We start from the raw sequence: 27,195 nt of genomic DNA, 5'->3' as shown, positions 1-27,195 counted from the left end.
TTTTCATTTCTGATAATGGTAATTTGACTCTTCTTTCTTTCTTTTTTTAAAAATCAAATTAACCAAAGGTCTATCTATTTTGTTGTGGTTTTTTTCCCCCTACATAAAAGTAGCTCTCAGTTTCAACTGTTAAATAGTTATCTTGTTTTCACTTTTATTAATCTCTCCTCTGATTTTTAGAATTTCTAATTTGGTATTTAATTGGGAATTCATAATTTGTTTATCTAGCTTTTTTTAGTTGCATGTCCAATTCATTGATCTCCTTTTTCCTTATTTTATTCATGTAAGCATTTAGAGGTTTAAAATTTCCTCCTAAGAACTGCTTTGATGCAGCATTTCATAAATTTTGGCTTGTTTCATTATTGTCATTTGCTTTATTCTTTTGATTTTGATATCTGTTTCCAATGCCAATTCTACTTTTTAAGGAATTATTCTCTGCATTGGGGTTAGAGTTCTCACAGCTGGCATGCTGTGCCACTGGTCTATTGAGCCAGTATAGAGGGGCTTCAGTTGCTAATATATGTTGCTTTTAAGAGCCTCCACCTGGCTTGCCTATGGTGCAATGTATTCCCCCTTTCACTTAAGTGAGACAGACCTTTATCTGGAAGCATTGACTTCTTTCAGGCAGAATGTACTACTTCATAAATTGAGAGTGGGAAGGGGAATGAAATGGGTCAGGGAGAGAAACTGATTCTACTAAGTTTATTTTGAATTGTTATTTACTTTTATTCATATCCTATTCTAATTATGTTTTGCTATTTGAGAAGAAAAATCCAGAAGCTATTCTCCAAATTAACTATTTATATAAATGAAGCCAATTTCTGATCTTTCCCCATTTTGTGTAACTTTGGACAAGCCAATTAACATTCATGGGTATCAGTTTCCTCATCTGTAAAATGTGCATGTTTGACTAGATGGCTTTTGATCCAGCTTTTTTTCTATTGTCTTATGATTTTTCATCCTAAATGACTAGGTAGCTATTGTGTACAAGCTTGGATATTTTCTACTTTCTTTAAATCTTTCCTAAGAGTAATATTTTTGTTTAAGACATTCATAGATTAATGGAAATTTAGGGATGAAAAGACCCTGAAATCATATAGCTTAGGGACTTTCAACTAAGATGATGACTGCCAGAAGCCCTGAGTGGAGACAAGACAAGGTAAGCAAAAGGCACTGCCTGCAAGAAGCCTAGACTCACAGTGGGGGACAAAGCCAGACCCCTAGCCAAGCAAGCCCACGTTCACACCACTGCAAAGAAGCCTGTTACCAACACAAATGACAACATGTGGTTGGGGCAATGGTCAAGGCAGTCAACTCCAGGTGAAAGAGAAAAGAGACAAAAGGGACCGAGGCCAAAACCCATGCCAAGACATCAGGAAACTAAACCCAGGAATTCCTGCAGGATGAAGGGCCTAATCTTAGCCACTGTATTCTGGACCAATTATGGTCTGCTTATAGCAACCAAGAACATGAGAAGCAGAGTGTATCCCAAAAACAAAAACTTAATTTGAGACCTGAGACTAATACATCAAACAAATGTATCAAACAAAATGTATCAAAGAAAAATTAAAACACATAACACTGAGTGAAACCCAAGAGAGAAAGCCAAAAGAAAAAAATAATACACACAAATCCAAGGAAAGCTTCAGAAGAAAAAAATGACCTAACCATAAAGCCTACAAAGAATACCTGAAAGATATGAAGAATGTTTTCCTACAATAATAAAATTAATGTTTTAAGTATCTGTATAAGTGAATAAAGCCAAGTTAATAAAGTTCATACCAGTATGATTGTAGACAACATCAGTTATACAAAGAACGTTCCATTCCTTTTTCATTTTTTCTACTAGCTGTCCAACATCATTCCAAGTATACTGCTTATTAGGTGTAGAAAAGTCAGGATTCAGTTCCAACTGATTTGCCAATGAATAACATGACCTAGATAGCCCCAATGTCTGAAGTGGGGTAAAATGAATCATGTTGTAACCTGAAAAATAGTATTTTAAACTTTTAAGAAAAAAATTAAGAAATTTGTATTATATGTATATTATATACATAAATAAAAACTTAGATAAAATGTCTACTATAAGAAATTATAAAGCACATATAAATTTTGTATATAAAAATGAGAACTAAAAATATTTATTCAATAAGATCTCATTTATCAGATTAATGCTAATTTTTTATGTTTTAAAATAAATTCTTAGGAAATGATATGACATTATTTTATTATTTGTCATAATATGATTGTAATGCACTAAGATCTGAATTAAAACTGAGTATCCAGAACTTTAAAATTAAATTTTATAAAATACCAATAGTATGTGTGATTTTAATGACATTTTAAGAAAATTTTACTATTACCTGATTCTTTTGCAACTCTAAGTCTACTTTCCCATTCATCAAAAGGTCCTAAACATTTGGCTAGAAATGTCTGTAAAGTAACACAGTCCAAATGTAATACTTGATTATCGGTTCCAATATGTAAAACAGGGTCCACAACTATGTAACCTCCACCACTCTTCTCATTTCTTTAAAAAAAAAAAAAAGAAAGAAAGAAAGAAAAAGAAAAAAAGGAAGAGAAAGACTTAGTGAGAATATAATTTATATTATTCTTTTATAGTTAAAAGATTTAAATTTTTTATAAAAGCCTATACGTATATAGTATATAATTGTAAGCATATCAATAAACTATTTTTCAATTCCCTAATCTCTATACTTTTATTATAGCATATATTTAATTTTTTAAAAAATATACTACCATCAGAATTGAAGTTTTAGTACCTGAGGAAATGATATTGTTCTTACTTTTTACTTGGTTAAGACTTGCAATTTTATAAGCATTTACTTAAAAAAACTATCTGAATAATAATTTTGTGGTAAAATTTGGCTTAATAATGATCAGTAAGATTTCTTTAGAAAATTATGTAATACTTAAAAGATTGAAGTATAAATTTGATCATGTGTGTGTATGTATGTGTGTGTATTTTTTTTTTCTATTAAGTGAGTTCAGAAGTTCTGTGAAATGTTTACTAAGTTTCAGGAACCAGAATTTGAATTAAAAAAAAAAATTTAAACTATATTGTAGGCATAGTTTAAAAAAAAATATCTACTTTCACAAAAAAAAAATTCTTGATCAATTTAATTATCAAGTGATAGTGTAAGATATCAAAGAGTTTTATTTTAACTATTTTATACATTAATAAACACTTGTTGAACAAGTGACTAGTAATACTTTATACTATGAAGGAAGTAATACTTCCTTCATAGTATAAAGTATTACTAGCCATTATTATTAGAAATTAGATGATATGACCTTTATCAGATGGCAAGAAAACATAAGGAAAAAAAATCTCAATGTCATTATCCATACTTTATTTTTTGGCAACTTAAAGGCATAAAATTTTATATACACATTTTTCCCATTTACAAGGTTTTACTTACCCCTGATTGAAATAGTATTGAAATGATCCAGCTTTTTGAAGATTAAGTTTACAATATTTGTCAGAGTCATCTTCCCTTTCTGTTGGATTTTCCCAAACAAGGGGACGGAATTTTTGTCTATTAAATTCTTCTCCAGGAGAAGGATAATTTGTGTAGACAGTAACTGTTTTCCCTTGCAAAGTTGGACCTAATCGGAACTGTAGTTCAAAACCTGAAAAAGCCAGTTATTAATAAGTCACTGTTATTACTACAATCATATAAAATTTGCATATTTAAATGATCACACAAATAATTTTAATTAACACAATGATTTTTGTCAGGCTTGGCCAAAAATGCATTGTGTTTGTTTGTTTGTTTCTTTCTTTCTTTCTTTCCTCTCTTTCTTTCTCTCTCTTTCTCTTTCTTTCTTTCTTTCTCTCTCTCTCTCTCTCTCTTTCTTTTTTTTTTTTTTAAAAACAAGGATTAGAGTAGGGAAATGGCTATTCTAAATCCAGACATACAGAAAACCTCAGAGTTTATCATGAATTGTCCAAAGGTATTTATGCATTTCTGGATTTGTCTAATGAAATTGATGATTTTATTTTACTTATATACTCAACAAGAGCAAATCAGTGGACATTAACAATAGCACTCAATTTGATGGAAACATGCACAATTTTCCAAAAAATCTGATCATATGTGATTAATGCTACATCATATCTCTCACTTTCTATAATATACCAAAGACCTAAGTTTAAAGAATAGCATGCCTTCTTACTTATTCTAAGTGACCTTAGAAAACTAATTTAACCTCTCTAGGCCTATGTTCTCATATATAAAATAAAGAGGTAAGATAAAATGCCCTCTATGGTCCTTTTCTAGTTCTAAATCTAAGATCTCTTAACTTCCAAATGAATTAAAATCATGAAAGACGACAAAGGGCAATGGTGATATAATTCACTGGAATAATTTTTTAAAATTTATAAGTAAATTATTTTTACTAACTTATTAAAATATTTCAGTGAACAGGAAAATTTCAAAATGTCCTTTATATCAATACAAGGATCATTTTCTCACTGGAGAAAATAGTGTCATTGTGAACAAATGCAAGTATCAGAGTTCAGCAGCCTGAGCATATTTAAATAACCTATCCCCTGTTCAGTTTAAATAAATAATTCTTCCAGGATCACACATGAATTCAAAGAAGTTATAGTACAAAGGTTAACAGTCATCCAAATAGTTAAAGTTGATCATTGAGAACCACTATATTTAGTTGCATGTGCTTTCTATATAATAAATGAAAACTATTAAACAGCATATGAGCTTACCTAAATCAACTTTCTGTTAATAAGTCATTTTGCTAAAATTAGCTGAGGTCACAGTATATTATGCTATTTTCTTATTCCTCATAGTTATACTAGGGACATTTTTCTGAAATTAGCTGTTTTTTCCCTAGGTCACAACAAATAAGTTAATTCAAAGCTATCATCTTCCAAATTTATTCAAATGTTCTTTTCCTAAAACTACAGAAGTTCAAGCTCTGGAAAAGGAAACCCTTATTTAATGTTTCATAATTGTAATAGTAAAATAGTATAATTCTATCCAGATGTTTTAAAAAGTTAAAACAATGTCAAGTATTAGTAATCACAAAGATTTAATATTCTACTTTCTATCAATTGGAAATTTTTATACCAAAGTGTCATGAAATTTGATTTTTACCATGTCCAATATGTGATAAATTTCTTCTCCTTTCACTACTACCAAATAGTATTTCATAAAATCGGAGAATCTAAGAACTGGAAGGAATCTTATTTAGCTATTTATTCCAACCTATATACTATACAAAAGGAATTTCCACTACAACATGTATGTGACAAATGGTTATCTGACTTCTATCTGAAGAGCTCCAAAAATGAGAAATGAAGGCAGCTTATCCAATGTTGTAAAATAATGTTTTAGGCACGTTTCCTTACATCAATCCTAAATTGACCTCTTTATTACTTCTGTACATTCCTTCTGATTCTGCCTTTTGGGGATAGTTAAGTCTGATCTCTCTTTCACATGGCAACTCTGCAAATACTTGAAGACAGTTATCACATCCCTCTTGAATTCTCTCTGTTCCACATTAAACATGCCCAATTCTTTCAACTCTTCATCATACAGCATGGGGTCAAGGTTCTTCACTATGGCTGCCCTCCTCTAGACCTCATTTAGCTTACCAGTGTCCCTCTTTAAATGGTGGAGTTCAGAACTGAACATTAATTTCCAGATGACTGACAAACCTATCGAGGCAGCTTTTTGGGAGAAAAGATAATAGTTCTATTTGGACATGGTGACTTTGAAATGACAATGAGATATATAGTTCAAAATGTCCAATTAATTTAACTAAAACGTAGGTAAATTATATTTGTTGCATGCATTTCCTTTACTCATCAATTCATTAATTAAGTCTTAAAAAAAGGAAATAAAGCTTGTCTATCATGATTTGATGAAATCATGTTGATTCTTTGTAATTATTTTCACTGCTTCATCAACGTGGCTATTCTTTCCAGTAAGGCAGATTTGAAATTCTTTAGACTAACATTTTCAAGAGTCATTGTGGCTTCATCATTCTTAGAAAGTCTTGCACTAAAGAGTATACAATTTCTTGTTGAGCTCATAGTTGATGACTTTATAATTTAGAAGAAGTTGCCTGAGACCACATGCTTTGCTGGTAGAGTCTATGAGAAACTAAGATTATATTGTTTACACTATTAGAATACAAGCTTTTCGAAGATAGGGTCAGTCTCATTTTTGTCTCTCACTAATTAGCATGGTGCTTGGAACAGTATTAAAAGTATTGTAGTACGAATTCAGGGAGAAAGGATAAATCAATATAACTGCTGATTATATTAGTTTTTTTCAGTTGTGTCTGACTATGTGATATTATTATTATTAATTTTTTTTTGGTAAAGATACTGAAGTAGTTTGCTATTTGTGTCCAACTCATTTTACCAATGCGGAAACTGAGGTAAAAACCAAATTTGAATTCAATTAGTCTTTCTACATGGAAAACCCTACCACATAGTAAAATAGACACAAAGAAATGTTGAAAATCATATAACAAGAGCCAAGATAGATATTACCTGAACCCAGGCTCTTGTGACATCAAAATAAATGTCTTTTCTAATAAATTATCCTGCTAGGTCTGACAGGAATTATTAATTATTGTTCACATTTATGTGGTATTTTAAGGTTAAGAATGTTTTGTGTTCTCATTTGATCACTTTGACAGTATCGATATTTTAAAATGGTATAAAAAGAGAAAATATACAGCAGCAATCAGGAAAGTAACTTGATCAGGAACAACCACATTCAGAAATAGAAATATACATTTATATTTTATAAAAATGTACATTAAACATTTTTTTGAAGACATTTGATGGGGGAGGAAAATCACTACCATCAATCAACCACATCAAGGGAGTTTCTACAGTAGAACTGGCATTTTAGACGATCGTTAAAGGAAGTTGAGAAAAACACCTTTTATATAGTTTACAGCAAAACTAGGGGGAAAAAAAGCAGCCAAAAATTAATACACACCTAGGCTATACTAGATAAAGAATAGCTTCCCAGAACTACAGAGGTGCTAATATCATAGTAATATCCCTGGTCATAGCATATCAGGAGTACCATATTTTAGGAATAATATTGATTAGTTGGTAAATCACAGCAAGGTGAAAGAATCATAAAGAATACTGCAAACATACCATGTAAGAACTGGTTGAAGAAAATAGGGATATTTGGCTAAGATAATAGTTGGTGTATATGACAGTTATTATCAAATATTAAAGATCCAAAAGGCAACAGAAGATTAGACTTTCTTTGCTTGCTCCTAAGTCACAAAAGTGAAAGTCTCAGCTTTAAGGTGAAAAGAAAGAAATGTAGGCTTGATAAAAGGATGAAGTTCCTAACAAAAATCATTCAAAGATAGAATAGATTTCCTTTTTTAAAATTAATTAAAGCTTTTTAATTAAAGCAATCATTAATCCTTGATTAACATAAATCAATATCCCATTTCTAAACTCTAGAGTTGCTTATTATGAAAGAAGAAGCAAAGAACGTCATGTGAAAGGAGAGAGGCATTCTATTAGTCAAAGTTTTAGTTAATATTTTTAAGCTACCCCCTACCCTTTGCCTGAGATTACAATAATCTTAGCTAGAATAGATTTCTTTGGGAGGGTGTCCAATCCTGGAAGTTTTCAAGAAAAGTTTAGATAATAATAACAACTCATTTTATGCTTTGAGAGAGATTTTTCTTCTAAAGTCTTATACTTGGGTTAAAAAAAAAAAAAACATTAGATGGAAGAGGTTTAGTATGGCTGGAATAGCAGTTGAAGATGATTTTTTGCTTTTAGTAGATTACAAGCCTAAAAGGAATTAACAGTGTGATATGGCATCTAAAAAAAAAAAAAGTTAATCTTTGGCTAAATTAGTAGAGACTTAGCTTTTTAGCAATGGGAAGTAGGGGGAAATAGTTTCATTATATTCTGCTCTTGTCAGAAGTCATCTATACTATTGGGAACTGTTTCAAGAAGGATAGTGATAATCTAGATTGTCCAGAGGAAGGCAACCAGGATGGTGAAGGAGGTGGAGTCCAAATCATATGGAGATCTATTGAAGATTTTATGCAAGTTAAGTGTAGAGAAAGTAAAGAGGGAGCAAAGCAGGAGACAAGTAGAGCATGATAGCTATTTTTAAGATCCGAAGGGCTGAAATGCAAAGGAGAGATTAGACTTGATTATTTGTCCCCAATAAGCAGAATCAGAAGCAACAGATGCAAGTTCCAATTGAGGATTGATCAAGAAGATCTTCCCAATAATTCAAGGTAATGGTAAAATAGGGTAACTTGAAAAATGCTAAGTTCTCCTACCTGGAGGTCTTCAAACAGGCTGGGTAGTCCCTCATCAGGTATTCTCAATTTTTGTGATTCTATCATTTTTGGGTATAGATTGGATTTAAATGGCCTCCCTCTGAACTCTGAAATTCTTTAATCAAATTTATTGAAAATGAGATGACTTAAGAGAAGTAAACCCTAAACTAAAAGTATAGAGCAGACTAGGCAAAGAGGTAAAATAGAAGTCAGATCAGACTTGGGTGGTTTCTAGAAAATATGGTATAACTTGCTTCATAGTAGTTTCCCATGGTTATTTCAGTTTTATAGTGTGTATGAAATCCCCAAATGGGTTTGTGGCTAGACAGCTCTCCTCTTCTCCAAAATCCATTCTTCAGAGACCAAGTTAAGAGCAAGTATTTACTAAATATTAACTACTGTGATAAGAACTGTATTTCTGCAGTAATCAATCCATCAAAAACTATTTTAACTTTATTTCTTTTGTCAATGAGCAAGTTTTTACTAAATGACTACTACTGTGACAAGCACTATTACTGTGAGGATACAAAAAGATTAATATTCAGGAGGGGAGAGTTAACACAGAAAAAATAACTGGAAAACAATTAAAATGCCAAACTGTAGTAACTATAAGTGCAATATACATGTGTGTGTGAATATATATATGTATTTGTATAAACACATAAATATACACATATATTTGGAGAAAGGTAAGACTCATGAAATTGGAATACTAAAGAAAGTTCTATGAGAAATAGTGGAATTTGAGGTTTTAAGGACAGATAGGATTTAGATATAATGGAAAAATAATTAGTAAATAGATGGAGAAATAATTAGTAATTCTAAGTAATTAGAAACATGGGAAAATACAGCATGATCAAAAAGAGGATGAATATAGAATATATAAGAGATAGTAGTAGATCATCATTTGTGGTGAGGAGAGTATATGTTCAAGAGCAATGGCTTATCATATTAGATAATTAAGCTAAATTATTGAGAGTCTTAAGATCTAGACAAAGGAGGTTGGGCTTCATGTGGTAAACAATAAGGAACCATTGTAGTTTCTTATGCAAGTAAACAAACTAAAAACTGTATTTCAAAAACATCATTCTGGCACTATTTATATGCACATCATATTGGGAGAGACAAGAGGGAGCCTACCAAAACAATTTCTGCAGTAATGCACAAGGATATGGTGAGGGAGATAGTTATCTGAAGGAATTATTGGAAGGACTTAATGACATGAAGGTTAAATGAAAGAAAACCACAAGGCTTCTATTCTAATCCAGGAGCTGAAAAATGAGTTGTATTGAAGGTAGCAGCTAGAATGCATACCAAGTCTAAGAGTAGGAGAGAAGTTGGACAAAATCATGGCTTTGAACAGGCAGTGGGTGAATATCCAAGTGGGAAAATACTCTTGGCAATATATTACTGGAACACAAATGACAGGGAGAGACCAGATAAAAGTCCAAGAAAGAGAAGAACTAGAAAAATGCAGCCATTGTGAAAGCTGAAGGATAGAGATTCAACAGTGTCAAACAATGAATTCAAGTCAAGGTATTTTAACAAATGCCTTCTATGTAAAGGGCACTAAGCTAACTACCGAAGGAGAGAGAAAAAATAAGGCATGGTCCTTACCCTCAAGGATTTTATAGTCTAAAAGTAGAACTACAATATAGAACACATACAAATAACTAAAATATAAACTGATATATATGTACAAGAGGTACAAAGCAATGAATGATCTGAGAAAATAAAAATCATGACTAGAGGAATAAGGGAAGAATTCATGAAAGAGGTAGTATTTGATTTGGATTTTAGAGACTAGGAAGGGTTTTAAGGTGTATAAGTAGGAAAAAGGGAAGAGTTTAGGGAAGGGCCCAGAGCACAGCAGAGAACAAGTATATTCAATCAATGAATAGTTGGACAATAGCATAACCTATTGGAGGGAGTGGTATGAGATAAGGTTGGGAAGTAATATTATAGCACCAATGTTAACTTCTCTGACAAGCAGTTGGACTAGGCAATTGTGAGCCACAGAAGGCCTTTAAGAAAGAAATGAAGAAAAATCAACTGTAAAATGGTCATGGGATATTCACATATTCAATAATATTGATTTAATAACTGAAATCCTTTCAGCAAACTTTTGAAGAATTTCAAGATATACCCCAAAATACAATATACATTATAAGATAGCTAATAGGTGCAATAATGAAGAAATTAATTTTTTGCTTAGTCTAAATTTAAATTTTAGAAATTAAACTGGCAAAGGGTATCAAAGGATTATAAAACTTTGGAAAAAACCATGATCTTGAAAATATTTTAAATGATCTTAAGTCCAGATAAGAAAATATATATTCCTAGAGAAATAATTTGATTTTTAAATCATATTTCAAGCATTTAAAATCATATTTAAGCATATATAAATCATATTTCAAGCGTAACTTTTAACATTATTTAAGAAAGAATTTCATTTAACTCAAAGAATAATTATATTTAACTTTCAGAGACTTTCAAGGATTTAAAAATTTGATTTGTTCTTTTACTATTATCAATTTTAGGGATAAATAGGGGGAACTGAAAGAAAACATAGTTTTTTAAAAATTCCACAAACATTTATAGTCCCAAATGTGAATTAGGAGTTGAATCATTTAATTTGCATCAGTGTCATTTAAAAAAAAAATCAATAATAGAATTCTTACCACTATGTAAGCAACCCTTAACAGACTTTAATAGGAGCAGGGCATGCAGAGACACAAAATGGCTTCATGATTATTATAATTCCCTTCTAAATCTTTTTTTAGAGCAAAACAATAATTTAATTAACAACGAATCATTTATTACAAAGAAAATCATTCAGTAAAGTAGTTTTTCCGTTCTCTGATAAACTTATTTTGGAAGTCTATTCTCTTTTCATTCATACTAATAGAATTAAGATAACAAAATTATGCAAATAGCTTCCTACTCACCTTGTTCTAGCCTGAAGAGAGTCTTTTCTAGTTTCTCCATGTCGTTTAAAAGTAAAATACGAACTTGTTTACTGACACCCATTTTGGCTTCCAAATGATTTGAAGAGAACTACTTCAAAAATGAGTAAGTTGTCCCTGTAAAACAAATTTTTAAAATTAAAGAGGAAAAGAAAATACCCCCGCTACCTAAATCTCCGTAGAGTAGATGGTCGCACTTACATGATCCCAAAAGCCTAGCACACAGAGGTTAAAGAGAATAATTCCTGCCAACAGGACCCGAACAGCTAGGTAAAGATCACAGCCTCAGGAGCAGAGCAATAAGAAACCCACGGGTTTTTACTCATGCAGACTTCCGAATTTGCAGGGAAATGCAATCTGCTGCAGAGGAGACCCGGGCTGGGAGACAAATAATCCGGTCGCCTCTGAGTGGCACCTGTGCCCGCGGCTCTCTAACAGCCTGCCCAGAGATGCCAGGTGGGAGATGGCCCCTCCGCCTCCAAATTCGGGCAGGAGGTCGCCGAGGGGGTGGGGAGGGGGCGTGGGGAAAGGGGAGACAGCTGCAACCCTCGGAATGTTTTCCATAGATAGAGAATGTACAGAAGGAAAGATATAGATAGAAAGGCATTATATCCCCAAGAGGTCAGCACTTACGGGGAGCCAGGAATACGTGCAGCCGCCGGCACAGCGAGGGATGGAAGCAGGGGTAGGCGGGGCTTCGGGGGCTGGGGTGGGGGGGGCGGATGCGGAGAACGGAGGGAGGGGGAGGGGCGCAGAGGACACTAAGGGAGGCCGGGAAGGGCAAGGGAAGAGTCGGCAGGGCCAGCTCGGGGCTCCGAGGAGAGGGGCGGCGAAAGTAGCCCCTCCTCTCCGCCGCACCCCGCCCCTTGCTCCAAGGTCCCTTCCCGGAGCGCGCGCACACGCATACGCATACACGCACGCACGCGGAGCGCTCCTAGGGACAGACCCAAGGGAGGAGGGCTGAGACCGCTGTCTTCTCCGTGAACGACCGCTCGTCTTACGGTCAATATCCGGGAGGGGCTAGACCCGCTTGCCTGGCCTACAGAGTCTCGCGAGAGTGGGGAGCTTCCCTTCTTCTCCCCCACCCCCATCCTCCGTGGAGCCGAGGCACCGGCCCAGTCCAAGTCGGGCCGGACCATACGGGGCAGGGAAGGAGGGGGAGGACGGAGAGCCTTCCGGCCTTTTCCCTGGAAAAAGACAAGCCTAGGAGTAGGAACCGCAAACAGGGGGAGAGTTTTCTCTCTCTTATGACCTCCTCTCTTTGTGTTTGGAAAGTTCCGGGTTTATTCAGCCCCCACGGTACGGTATTTATAGCTTTCCACATCTCACCCCTCACTTGGAGTCCCAGCAAAGTTTTCCAACCCACCGAGCGGGCGGAGGATGTGGTTAAAAAAGACTTGCAGATAGTTCCCCGCCCGAGGACTGCCCCTGCCCTGGCGCCCTCCCTCCCCGCGGGGGACCTGAATAAGAGTCTACGTGGGTTGTAGAGTTAAAAATATCCGTACCCTGACCCTTAGTGCGGGACTTGGATTTGGGGACAGACTTAGAGCCTATAACCGTAGATCACTAGCCAAACGCATTTATTTAGGGGCTAGTGGTGACTGCCGGACGTGGAAGCAGAGAGACCCGAGCCCTAACGGATTGTGTCATTTAACTTCTTTGCCTCGATTTCTTTATCTTTAAAATGGGGTTAAAAATAGCACCTCGCCCTCTGGCTTGTAAAGACCAAATTAGGCATTTGTAAAGGCCTTAGTACGGTCTCTGGCACGTGGTTCGCGGGTGATTTTGTTTCTCAAAGAGGATCACCAAGACAGCACTACATTAGAGTCAAGTTAGTGTCTTTCACTAGGGTTGGTCAGAGCCAGACAGAAATAGTCCCCATGAACATTTGGGGTGGATTCTCTAACATTGCGCATCTCATATTTCTTTAGAGCTGCTTCTATTCCCGCAAACTCTGATGAGGGCCCTCCGGGGTCTTCCATCTCATAAATTCTATTTTAAATCAATTTTAAGTTCTTGAGAGACAACTTGAGAGCGTCCTTGTATTGCTTTTTCTGACCACCTTGTGAGTGGTTATTGTGAGTGGTGCCCTGGGTGAGTTCTTAAAATAGTCTTTTAGGGAAGCATACGTTTGGCATTTGAACAATGTGGCCAGCCCAATGGGATTGAGCTGTCAGCTGTAGAGTTTGAATGCTTGGCAGTTTAATTTGAGAAAGGACCTCAGGATTTGGTATCTTATGCTGCCAGGTGATCTTCAGAATCTTCTGAAATGAAAGCGATTCAGTTTTCTGGCATGGCACTAATACACTGTCCAGGTTTCACAGCATACCACAATGAAATCAGCTCAAGGACTCTATAGATCTTCAGTTTGGTAGTCAGTCTAATACCTTTCCTGTCCCACACTTTCCTTTGGAGCCCCCCAAACACTGAGCTAGCTCTGGTAATGCGTGTCAACTTCATTATCGTTGTGAACATCTTCAGAATCTTCTGAAATGAAAGCGATTCAGTTTTCTGGCATGGCACTAATACACTGTCCAGGTTTCACAGCATACCACAATGAAATCAGCTCAAGGACTCTATAGATCTTCAGTTTGGTAGTCAGTCTAATACCTTTCCTGTCCCACACTTTCCTTTGGAGCCCCCCAAACACTGAGCTAGCTCTGGTAATGCGTGTCAACTTCAATATCGTTGTGAACATCCCTGGAAAGTATAATGTCAAGGTAAGAGAACTGATCCACAGCATTCAAAACGTCTCCATTTGCTGTAACTGGTGGTTCCACAAAAGGAATATTATAGTTCTTGTATCAGGGATGGGCAACAGTAAGGTTCCCAGGCATATAAGGTCCAGGAAATCATCGGTAAGGAAATCACAGTTTTTGGGATGGCTGCCTGGCAACCTTCTTACTCAAAATGACTACTCAGATTTTTCAAAGTGAAAATCAGAAACTTTACTAGAATCTCTCAAGAAGTGGGCAACCCACTCACTGGGGTCTCAGAGACAAGAGACTGATTTTACAAAGGCTAAGAGATGATTTAAATAGTCAAAAACCACAGGAACCCATGAGCCCCCTCTCCTCATCTGGTTAATTTTCACTGCCTGCTCAAGTGGGAGTAGCAAAGGTTTGCTAAATTCTAGTCAAGCCAATATAGTTGACTTATTGCAGATTGTTTGCCTAAGTTTACTGTGGTCAGCTTGTTACAATGTTTGCAAATGTTGGCTAGAGCTGATATGAGTACTCTATTATAACGTTTGTACAAAGAATTTCATTTCCCCCAAATCTATCAAACCTTCCTAAACTAAAATTTAGATTATAGGTTCAATCTACCTTAGTTAATGATCTTATGAGACATAATCTCTCACCATAAGGTGATTTATTTAGAGGTAAGTAATCTAAGCCAGAGGAGTTAAAGGTTTCTAAAATAACTAAGGAGACTTAGTTTACCTCAGGCTTTCTCAGTCAACAAATAGAGATAGCTAGTTTGGAGGCTTCTCCAATATCTCTAGACCATGAAATAATTAATCTAAGCAATTGAGTAAAGGTCAAGGAGGTTATCTCATGTATTTTCTGCTGAAAGAGCAAGTTTTTGCTCTTCTTCCCAGAGCCATAGTGATTAAATAGATCCTGGTGCTGAGTCTTGAATTACCCAAAGTTATTATTCTGAGAAGTCCTCAGTTTCCCCTTTCACTCACAAGGGATGATGAGCTGAAAGCTAGATACGCCCATTTTCACTGTTTGATTTTTTTAAGTTGATATGGTCCACCAATGATGTTATAAATATCCAATGGCCCTTGCGTGAAAAAGGATTCCTGACCCCTATCATATATAAATGTTACCTATGATGATGATGATATAAGATACCGGAAGACAAAGACTTTTCATTTTTGTCTCCATCCTAAGATACAGAGGAATAAGATATAGTATGTCTAGTGGACCAGTGGATACTGGCACAGTCCCTGGCTTGTTTGACTCTTTATGATTCCATTTCATGTTTTCCTGACAAAGATACTGGAATAGTTTGTCACTTCCTTTTCCATCTTATTTTACAATGAGGAGCCTGAGATTAATATGGTTAATTGGCTCACTCAGGGTCACATAGCTAGTGACTGACTTAAATTTAACCTCGTATTTTCCTGGGTCTACAATCGGTACTCTGTCCACAGCTACATAGCTGTCCTTGCCTGAAATAGTAAATGCTTAATAAATATTTGTTAATTGATTGATTACTGTGTGATCACTGGGCAAATCATTTAACCTTGTTCCAATTCTCTCTTCATCTGTAAAATGGGGATAACGTTTGTAATATAGGTATCTCATAGGGAGTTGTTGGGAGGCTCAAATGAGATAATATATGTAAAATGCTTTGCAAACCTTAAAGTACTAAATATATATGATATATAGTTCTTATTCTTCCTTTTGTAAGTTTTTTTTTTTAATCAAGTGTCAGTTATTAATCTTTTTTCTTTCATAGACCTCTTTGGAAGTCAAGTCTATGGACCTTTCTCATAATATTTTCAAATGCATAAAATAAAATATATAGGCTTACAAAGGAATTATACTATCAAAATATGTTTAAAAATTTTTTCCAGATCACCTGAAATCTTTTCATAACCTCAGTCAAAATTCCTTACACTAGAGGACTGTGCTGAAATTAATACCCATTTTTCAACTTTGCCAATTGAAGTTGAAACAGAGGGCATGAAATTCACCTGTCAGTATAAAGGAAGCTTATCTTTTGGGACATAAATGTCAACATACTAAAATCAGTAACAATTTATGCTGACAAAGAAGGTCCTATATTTACTTATTGTTACATCAGTGCACTTTCTAGGAAAGAATAGTTGGATTTTTAAAAAAATTACACAAATTTTTTCTTAGAAGTTTGCAAAGCTTGTCTGGTGTAAATAGACTTTCCATCTGTAAGTGAGGAAACTCCTTAGTCCTATGCTTATAATGTCATATCCTTATATGCTATAAATTGTTGTGTAAATACTTAATTCACACCCACTTGAGATAGGTAATGTAAAGATCATCCTGATTTTACAGTAAGTCTTTCAAGATCCCCCTTTAATATTAATGTCTTCCCTCTTTGGATTATTTCCAATTTATCCTATCATTGTCTTTATTCTTATTTGTGTATTGTTGAATGATGTCTCTCCCATTAGACTGTAAGCCTTTTTGTATCCCCAGTGATTTACAATGTGCCTAGTATACAGTAGACAATTAATAAATAGTTATTGACTGATAAAAAAATAAGACTCTCTCTCTCCATATATATATGTGTGTGTGTGTGTGTGTGTATAAATTGATTATTATTTTTACCTTTACTCTGCCAGTATTTCTTTTGAGCTTAACATATTGTTGATATAAATCTTAAACATAAAGCATACATTTCTCATATTAAAAAAAAATCATAAACAATTTGTCCAATGTTTAAACAGTTTGTCCATGTTGAGTTCCTTAAAACTGCTCTTTGATATTGGCTCCTATATGTTAAATTTGCTGTTAAGTTCAGATTTGATTGATAGAAAATCCTGAAAATCTGCAAATTCATTGAATGTCCATTTTTTCTCATTGAAAATTATAGATAATTTTGTTGGATATGATAATTTTGGCCACAGGGCTAGTTTTTTTTTTTTTTTTTTTGCTTGTCTGTACATGTGATTTCAAGACCTGCAGTCTTTTATTGTAATTGCTGATAAATCTTGTACAATTCTAATTGTAGCTCAGCATATTTGAATTGTTTTTTCCATGTTTCTTGAAAAATTTCCTCTTTGATCTGGGGATTTCAAAATTTGGCAATAATAATCCTATGTGTTTAACACAAAGGATCTCTTTAAGGTGGTGATTGGTGGATTTTTTCTGTTTCTACTTTCTCCTCATGTTCTATCATTCTAGGACAATTTTCTAGGATTATTTCCTACATTATTGTGTCAAGGTTCTCTTTCTGGTCAAACTTTCTGACAGTCCAATTATTCTTATATTTTCTCTTCTTGATCTGTTCTTCAGATCTGTTGTTTTTCTTATGAGATTTTCCACATTCTGTTTTATTTTCTCATTCTTTATAATCTATTTTGTTATTTCTTGGTCTCTGATAACTTCATTGGCTTCCCCTTACCCAGTTCTAATTTTTCAAGAATTATTTTCATCTTTGAGACTCTGTACCTCCTTTTCTTTTTTCTTTTTTTTTTCTGAGGCAATTGGGGTTAAGTGACTTGCCCAGTGTCTGAGACCAGATTTGGACTCAGATCTATCTTCCTGACTTCAGGGCTGGTGCTCTATCCCCTGGGCCACCTAGCTGCCCATCTATACCTCCTTTTCTAATTGGTTAACTTTTTTTTTTTTCTTGAATGGTTTTAATTTTTTTTCTTTAGTCTTTTCTTATTGTATCTCATTTCACTTTTGAATTCTTTTTTTGAATTTCTATAAATTCTCTCTGGCCAGGAAGTCATTTCACATTACTCTTTGTTGTAGAAGTTTTTTTTTTTTTTTTTTTTTTTACTAAAGTGTCCACCTCTGAAGATGAATCCTGGTCTTCCCTGTTCCCATAATATGTTTCAAGGATGATTCTTCTTTGCTGGTTCATTTTTTTTTTTTAAATAAGAGATTTGTGTAAATACTTCTAATCATGGGATGGAGGGAATGATATCTTAATCTTCATTTTAGCTTTCCACTCTGACCAGGAACCCTAAACCAAGAGCTTCACTTTTTTACAAGTGCCCACAGCCAGTAGTGACCCTGCCCTGCTGTTTCTGCACTCAACGGGTGGTTTCTTCTTGCCTAGGCCTGCATTCCATAGCACAGCTGGACTTGGGGTGTTCCCAATCAGTTGAGGTTCATTCAGTCTTCCCAGACTCAAACCCCGACTTGACAAGCAGTCCAGGAGGTGAAAGTGTCTGAGGCTCCAGTCACATGCAGCTAGTTTGAGGAATCCCAATTTGAGATTTCTGTGGAGCTAGCCAGGAAGTGTTGGCATTTCAGACAGGTTAATCCCCAGCCTGGAATCTTCAGATCTTGTTGAATTGTATGTGGAGGACCCTTGTTCTGCCCCAAATGTTAGTTTTTCACCAATTTGTGTCTGCCCCAAGGTATAAATTTGTCCTATTTGTGGGGGAAATCAGGAGAGTTTGTAATTTATCAACCTACTCCACCATCTTCCCCTAAAATGATAAAATTTTAAGACATTTGTTAATTCATTTAAAATAAAAATAGTAAATATATGTTAATGTAAATATTGTTATGAAGAAATAATATTTTCCAAAACAAAAATAATTGGTGAGAACAGGAACATTGTTTTACCTATTTTTGCAAATTTTTTTAATATTTGCCTTCATGTGAGATAACTGGATTCTTATAGCTGCTTCTGCATTCATTCTATTGAGATATTTTGATTTGGTTGAAATATATGAAGAAAATCTTGTCTCAGACAGATGTGCAATTGGAAAAGGAATAAATAACATCCTAATGTAGTTATGAAAATAGTTTTGATTTCCTAGACCCCATGCAAGGATCTTGGAATCCTCGGACCACACTTTGAGGACTGTTCTACACAAAATATGAATCTTGTTTACATCTCCAACAATAGTTATCCAATCTTTTTTTAAAGACCTTAAGGAACTGGGATCTTACTTTCTCCAAAGCAGTTTATCCCATTTTTATACATCTTTAATTGTTCTTTTTTCTTATTTTGCTCTTACATTTTCCTCCCTCAGAACTCACATTTGCATAGTGTTTAAAGGTTTGCAAGGAGTACAAGTACAATTTTTCTATTTCAGTTCAATATCCGTTTCACTTTGTTGGCTCTTTCAATATAGGAAGAGTATAAGCCCCAATTTCTAATGTGGGATATTCAATGTAGGTTGTAGATCTTGAAAGGATCATGGATCAAGAGGGAATTGCAAGAGACCTCAGTGGCCATCGAGGCCACTTTCTGTCATTTTACTGATGAAGAAATTTTGAAGTTTAGAGAGGGAAAATGTTTTAATTGAGGTTACTTGAGCAATAAGCATCATAGGTAAGATGTAACTCAAATCCTCTGATTCCAGAGCTGTGACTTTTTCTTTTATGCTAACTGATACTGCATAGCATGTTCAATTAGGGTACGGGTTGATTGGTGTTGGGGGTATTGTTTTCCTTGCTCTAAATCTTCTAACTTTCTTAATAACTTCTTTGTTGTCCATGTACCTATGAAGTTAATTTTTAAAAAACTGACATGTATTGCATGCAAAATAATAAGGTTTTGTTTGTTTTGGTTTTAATCAGGCCTGTGATTTCTTTGGTTCAGGAAACTCTCAGTGAGGAAATTCTGGTTTAGTGTTACCCTTCAGCTTCCCAAAACATGCTACTCAAATTTCCCCCTGAAGCATTTTTTCATTATTTCACATTCCAAAAATTACCTTTTTCTTTTTGTCCCTGACTCCTAAAAACTGTGATTTTTTTCAGTACTCCATTGTCAATGATTTCATCTATATATTAGGAAGAAAACAGTCAAAATGTATAATGTTGGAGTGAAAAGTACATTCATTCTGCAGTCTGAGGAGGAGGGTCACTGTCCCAGTTATGCTGCCTATGGGTTGCGTGACTTTTGCAGGGATTGAATGGAAAAAAGTAGGTGAAAGGGCTTTGTCAATAATAGGGAGTACAAATCTAAGGCTATTCATCCAATTCACTGGAAGTACTGAATAGTCCAGTTTCCCAGAGATCTATTACAGTTTTAAAAGAGTAGTCCCTTAATTTGGGGGATTTGAGGCAGCAAGAAAAAAATCAAGTGAGAATTTCAAGGCAAGAGGATATTTCTAAAGGGAAAGGAAAGTATTAGGAAAGGGACTTGACAAATCTCTTAAATCTCACTTCCCTAGGAACCACTAGTTTCCTTTTGAAACAAAAAACAAAAAATCCCAGCCCTGATCAGATCAGTGTTTCCATATAAAGTACTAGAACTGCCTCCACAAGCTAAGCATAACATTTGTAAACAGTTAACAACTGTGAACTTTTTAGAATGTAAGCTACAATGATATGAGACTTCATTGGAGATATGTGCACCTGTCAGGGGAGTGGGCTGTACCATGAGTCCCAGTGACTGTGACTAAACAACTGGGGATGAGAAGATGGGTCTTATTATGCTGCCATTCTGGAGAGAGTCTATCATGGGGCTTGTTTTTCACACAACTATCTTCTCCCTTCTCTCCCTTTCTGCCCTTCTCCACTGCCCTCCCCTCCCCCCATTATCAATTAACACTATTTCATTCTGCTCCCTTTAGCTACCTGGCTCCTCTAGTTGAGGTCTCCCTCCCCATTATCTCATAGCTTCAACAAAACCTGGATCTAAGATCTAGAATGAGCAACAGTAAATTGTTCTTGTTGTTTTTCTTCTTTTTCTCCTTTTCCTTCTCTTCTTCTCCTTCTCTTCCTCCTCCCTTTCCTTCTTCTCCTCCTCCTCTTCTTCCTCCTCCTCCTTCTTTTTTCTTCTCCTTCTTCTCTTTCTCCTCCTCCTCCGCTTCCTTCTCTTCCTTCTCCTCCTCCTCCTCCTCCTCCTTTTCTTTGTCCTTCTCTCTTTACAGTCCCATTTCTGTGGAGGTCTTGGATAATCCTACCTTAACTGTATCCAATTAGAATGCCTAGTGATGATATCAGTCCCCATATCCTCCCTTCTCCTCTCCCCTCATGGTAATATTTCCCCTATGTAAGAACCAAAATAATAAAATAAGAGCTCCACTGACTCACTGATGAATGCAGGAAAGATTTATTTTACATTCTTGAAGAATGGGTGTCTAAGTATATACTTTGAAACTCCAAAAACAGCATTTTATTTCCTATCTTGAAGTACAAGTCCTTCCCTTATCATATTAATTGGATATTACAGAAATACATCTCCACCCCTCATAGCCAATCCCTACTCCAAGGGCGCTTCTATTCCAGAAGGGGGGGGGGGTAACAGAGGAAGGCTAAGAGCAAAGAACAAAAGATTCTTTTCAAGTCTCAGGCCACCATCCCTGATTACAAAAGTCAGTTTCAGTCCCCATGGAGTTTACATTCTTTTGGGGGGAGATAAACTCCACCCTTGATTATTTTTTGATGTCCTCGTGCGTTTCAGTTTTCTAATTTAATTTTCATTTCTCCAATTTGATTTTCATAACTGTGGAAAATAAAATGCCCTTCCATTTCTCACATCCTATAAAATCTATCCATGGCCTGTGCCATCTTTGCTGAATCCCTTTGGGTTATCTGGCCATATTATATTGCTTTATGGTGTCTTTCCTCCATGCCTCATGGGGTTTTTCTCCTTACTCCATCCCTCCCTTATAGTGTCTTTCTTCTCCTTATAACTAATTTAATTCTTTTAGGGTACTAAATTCCTTTTAGGATTTAGCCTGAAAGTTAATGGCATACTCCCACCTCATTGTATATTCCCTTTTTCCTGGTTAATTGTGAGTTCCACTGGGGAATTATTGTTAAAACTCCTTTCCTTGCTAACTATATGCTCCCCCAACTCTGTTTCATTTCTGATGTCTATTTACTTCTTCATTTTGTCCATAACCGCTTCTCTTAAATAAATGAAACTTTTGGCAAGGAGAAAGCTCTTGTGAATTCTTCACCAAACTCCATCATTTGGTGCCAGTTGTTCTCCTCAAACTCATCAGTTCCTCTGAGACAGACTTACTCTGTCTTGAAACTCTTAAGTCAAAGTCTTATTCTTTTCCCTTTGGATAGCTCTTATCAGATATTATGACCTCTGGATGGACTTGCAGAATACTCCATTTCTAAAAAGAAATCACTTTCATTTGATTTGCTATTTCCATTGGTTATCAGCAGCTCTATGATGTTGACTGAGGTGCTTAACTTAATTAATTTGCTTTTTTCTGTGATCCATTTGCAAATGGAAGTGACTACCTATCAGATTGAATTATTCTGTTTTAGATGAAAGTGAACAATCTCTATATAATCTATATATTTGATATATATATATAAAATCTATCTAATATCTATATTTAATTCTTAGTATCAAACATGTCTTTATGGAGCTATTCTCTCCCTTCCCATGTGGTAAGATAAGGGAAGGATTAACATTAAACTTTACGATCAGTGACTAAGGATGTCCTACACTTCTTAATCGACTAGGTTTTGATTTTTAAAAAAAAACTTTCACAGTTACCTCGGTGTTGTAGTCAAACTTAGCTTAGGTCAGACTGGTAAATTTAGATTCAAGATAAGAATGTAATGAGATACTTAGGGACTTTAAAATTTTAACAGAGATAAGTATTAACAAAGGTACTCAACAATAAAAAGGATTGTTAAAGACACAAGATTGATTCTGGTAGATAAGGCTCCCTTTTTCTTCTTCATCTGTCTGGATAGCAATACCCAGTCAGAAAGGTATGTTATTTTGCAATAATAATTTGCATAAGCCTAAAGGACTACTCAGTCAATATGTAAAATGCCCCAGACTTGGATTTATCTTCCAATCATATAATCACAATTCTAAACCATGTTTACTAAATTCCCACCAATATCCCCACTGTTGCTCCTCAGAAACCTAAAACTTTATCTTAGGAATCACCCTGAGTTCCACTAGGGGACCTTTCCCTTTATCATCTTTGGAATTCCATCTCAGGTGATGAGATAGTAATGAGTTTCAAAGCTTGCCCATTTATAATCTGCCTCCTAATTTCCAGATTCTCTTTATATATTGTCTTTCCCTATTAGAAGGTAAAATCGTAAAACAGATTTAATCAAAAGAGAAAAAATAAGAAAACTATGAATGTCAATCATTAATTAATATTGTTTTAGATTATTTAAAATAACTAGATAGTAAAAGGTTAGAATTTTACTATAGTATAGGAAATGATGAGTTGCTGAACTTAGAAAAATATAGAAAGGACTTGGACTTTATAAAGGAAAATGTTTATCTACCTTTAGTGAAACAGAGAACAAACAATATGATAAAGTCTTGTATATATATATGTATAATTATAGATATCTATGTATATATACACATACTATAAATACATAAATACACACACACACACACACACACACACACACACACATATATATACTTAATTGTAGGCTTCTTGGAGCAGGGGAGGAAGGTGAAAAAAATAAAGTAAAAAGTGCACAGCAGAGAACAAAAGACAATGTACCAAGAAGCAAAGTTGGATAGCTCTGAACACAATGTGTAGTATTTATTACATAGGCTATCTTGAAATGTAAATTTATTGCTTTATATTTGCATCCTCTCATGTTCTGCTGTGTGCCTGTCGATGTTTTTTTTTTCTTTTTCTGTTTTGTATTTTAAGTTTTGAATAATTTTTTTTTTAAAGAAGAAAAGAGTCGAGCAGTGTCTTTACTGGGTCTGTATCCCAAAGAGATTATAAAAAAGGGAAAAGAACCCATATGTGCAAAAATATTTGTAGCAGCCCTTTTTGTAGTGGCAAGGAACTAGAAACTGAATGGATACTCCTCAGTTGGGGAATGGTTGAAAAAATTATGGCATATGAATGTGATGGGATTGTTTTATGAGAAGTGATCAGCAGGATGATTTCAGAGAGGTCTGAAAAGACTTACATGAACTGATGCTAAGTGAAGTGGGCAGAGCCTGGAGATCATTGTACATGGCAATAACAAGATTGTATGATAATCAATTCTGATGGATATGGCTCTTTTCAACAATGAGGTGATTCAGGCTAATTCCAATAGACTTTTGATAGAATCATCTTCATCTAGAAAGGGAACTGTCGGGACTCAATGTCATAACATTATAATATTTTCACTTTTTTATTGTTGTTTACTTGCTTTTTTTTCCTTTCTCATTTTTTTCTATTTTCATCTGAATTTTCTTATACAGTATTATGAATGCGGAAATATGTATAGAAGAATTGCACATGTTTAACATATATTAGATTACTTGCTGTCTAGGGGAGTTGGGGGTAAAGGAGGGAGAAAAATTTGAAACACATAGTTTTGCAAGGGTAAATGTTGAAAGCTATCTTTGCATATATTTTGAAAATAAAAAGCTATTATTATTTAAAAAAAAGAAGATAAGATCCCTGAGGTCAGTTCCCTTTTATATGTTTTCTTTTCCTATTATATGGTAAGATCCTTGAGAGCCAGTTATCTTGCTTTATTATTTTATTATTTCCAGCACTTGGTTCATTGTCTGGAATGTAGTAAATATTCAATAAATACTTTCTCTCTGTCTCTGTCTTTGTCTCTTCTCTTTGAGAGAAGAGACCCTTCCCCCCCATATATACACTATATAATAGAACCATATATAGAATATTCTATATAATAGAACCATAATTTATTTATATATGTACACATATAGATAGATAGAAAGATACACATATAATATTTTATGGTAATAATTGTAATGTCTGGGCTAGCTTTTTGGAGGTCTTCCAGAAGGGCATTGGTCTCAGCAGGACAGTCACCACGAGAATGGACAAGAATAGAATCCAAAGTCTTTATTGTCGCTTCCACAGTTTGTCTCCTTAACAATCTGTGTCTGTCATAGTCTGACCCAGTTTCAATCTGACCAGTCTCCTCCAGCAGTCTGACAGTCTGACAGTCTCAATCAGTCTCAGTCTGAGTCTGACTTTGTCCCCAGTTTTCTAAGCCCTTAAATACCCTATTATAATTACATTATTACAGTATACTGAGTATAAGCCAATCTAGAGTAATTATATACTGATATAATTACTATAGTTTGATATAATAATATAATATCATAATTGATATATGTGAACTAGAGAACCATCATCTCATCAGTTCCATTGAATTAACACCTTGTTTTAAGAATACTTCTCCAAAGTTCTGGCCCTCTACAAATAATAATATGTCAGTGGATTTCAATGAAGTTACTTAAAATAGGATGGTCTAATTCTAGACTGGGAAAAAAAAGAAAAAAGCTAAGTTCCAGTTCTGGTTTTGTTATTAATAACATTATGGAAACAGGCATAGATTTATAGGATTGTAGATTTGGAAGAGATCATAGAAATCATCTAGTTCAACTCTCTTATTTTCAAATCTAGAAACGAAGGCTCCAATGAGGGGGAAGTGACAGATTTTCTTTTAAGGAGCTTCTGAAGGGAGATAAGACATGTACCAAAACAGGTTCAGTGCTATTGCTTATGGTGGGGGTGGGGGAAGCTTTTGAGATAAGCATTGAATGGTAAGTAGAATTTTTTAGAAATAATTTTTTTAAACTGGCATCTTTTGTTTTATATAAGCTATATCTCTTTGAATCCTCTCAGGATTTTTTTTAATGAAAGAAAGAAAAAAGCATTCTGTTAAACTAACCAATATGTCAAAAACATTATATATGCATGGCTTCCCATTTCTGTAAAGAATCAAGGGGAATATTTTCTCATGTTTCTTCTTTGGCTATATTACATTATTTTGCAATATTCTGTTTCCATTTTTTGTTCTTTCTATATACATTATGATCATTGTGGATATTGGTTCTGTTTCACTTTGCATCAATTCATGTCTTTCCATACTTCTCTGTATTCATTGAATTCATTATTTCTAATAGCACTGTAATATTTAAACTCCTGTATTAAAATTTATTTAACCATTCCCTCAATTATTTGGTACCCACTTTACTTCCAGTTCTTTGCTTCTACAGAAAGTGCTGCTATACATATTTTGATATATATGAGGTTCTTTTTGCTATTAACCTTCTTTTAGTATTATGCCAGGGATATACTATTCAATAGAGACTGGCTTGGTAAATTTCTGAGTGTTTATATCTTTGAAAGCAGCAAATGTAAAAGAACAGAATTTTGTGTATTATTATTTTGTTGATTGTCTAGAATTTAGAAAGTGGTAGAAAAATGCTAGTACTATAGATAAAAAATAGAATGTATGTTGGACATATTTTTTTCAAGAATCTGTTGCACACCAATATGCCAATTAGTATAATCTCCATACCAGAGCATATGGATATTTTAGTAATTTTCTTCAAATAATTACAAATTACTTTCCAGAATTGTTATGCCAATTTAAAGTTATAACAATAGCGCGTTATTGTATTTAACTTTTCTCAATGCCATTTAATACTTAATAATTCTACTTTTTGGGATCATCTTGTCAATTTGGTGGATTTGAAGTAAAACTTTAATATTCATTATTTTGGTTTCTTTATTTCTTTTATTCTTAGTGATTTGGTCCTTTATATGGTCATTAATAATTTGTAATTCTTCTTTTGAGGACTATTCACATCCTTTCAACATATATCTATTGGAGAATGCCTTTTATTCTTAATAGTATATTATTTGTCAAAATATCTTGGATATCAGACCCAGGTCAGATATTTTGGAGGGATGAATAAATCTTTGATAGAAATTAGCAGTGGAGAGAAATGGAGAATATTACAGAATGCCAAAGGGACTTCAATTAAACAGTTATTTAGTGCCTACTATGTAACAGGCATTATAATGAGCTTAGAATACAGGTATTAAAAATAATAGTCTGTGCCCTCTAGGAGTTTCTGAGAGTTCAATGATCTCTTTCCAAGTTACAATCAAACCTTGGTTTTTTTATTAGCTTAACTATGCACTCTACACTTCCCTTGGGGTGGGAAAGGTTCTTTTCTAAGTATTTGTCCCATTTCAGCTGAAACACTACTTTAGCCCTTACTAAAGTTTCCTGCTAGTCTATTTTTGTACTCACCCTATTTCCGGGTCATGGGGATTTCACCGAACTCATGATTGTGTCAGTCGAACTGCTGAGTCCATGTTTGGGTGCCAAAATGTAATGTTTTGGTTAGCTTTCTGGGGGTCTCGGGACCAGCCTTGGTCTCAGCAGAATACTCACCATGAGAATAGTCACGGATAAAGTCCAGTCTTTATTATCTCCTTCAGTCTCCCAGTTTGCGTCAATCAGCCAGCCAGTCA

At 34.7% G+C, this 27,195-nt stretch overlaps 2 protein-coding genes across 4 annotated transcripts in view; one reads left to right on the top strand and one right to left on the bottom strand.

The window, feature by feature from the left end:
- AGL (amylo-alpha-1, 6-glucosidase, 4-alpha-glucanotransferase) overlaps nt 1-12,265 on the bottom strand; it is a 75,700-nt gene extending 63,435 nt beyond the window's left edge. The window contains exons 1-5 of one of the 3 annotated variants that reach the window (XM_031967135.1): nt 12,247-12,265; nt 11,283-11,417; nt 3,444-3,654; nt 2,364-2,530; nt 1,783-1,986 (exon numbers count right to left, since the gene is read on the bottom strand). In XM_031967135.1, coding sequence (XP_031822995.1) covers nt 1,783-1,986; nt 2,364-2,530; nt 3,444-3,654; nt 11,283-11,364 — 664 coding nt within the window. In that variant the 5' untranslated portion in view covers nt 11,365-11,417; nt 12,247-12,265. The other 2 variants (XM_031967133.1, XM_031967134.1) reach the window with 2 other exon arrangements.
- Nucleotides 12,266-12,284: 19 nt separating this feature from the next.
- Nucleotides 12,285-27,195, top strand: part of FRRS1 (ferric chelate reductase 1) — a 118,245-nt gene continuing 103,334 nt past the window's right edge. The window contains exon 1 of the mRNA XM_031967137.1: nt 12,285-12,599. The gene's annotated coding sequence lies outside the window, so the exon portion shown is untranslated. The remainder of the gene's footprint in view (nt 12,600-27,195) is intronic.

This window comes from Sarcophilus harrisii, chromosome 4 (assembly GCF_902635505.1).
Source record: "Sarcophilus harrisii chromosome 4, mSarHar1.11, whole genome shotgun sequence".
NCBI lineage: Eukaryota > Metazoa > Chordata > Mammalia > Dasyuromorphia > Dasyuridae > Sarcophilus > Sarcophilus harrisii.
The sequence above is the reverse complement of the archived record's forward strand: the minus strand, read 5'-3'. Positions and strand labels throughout refer to the sequence as shown.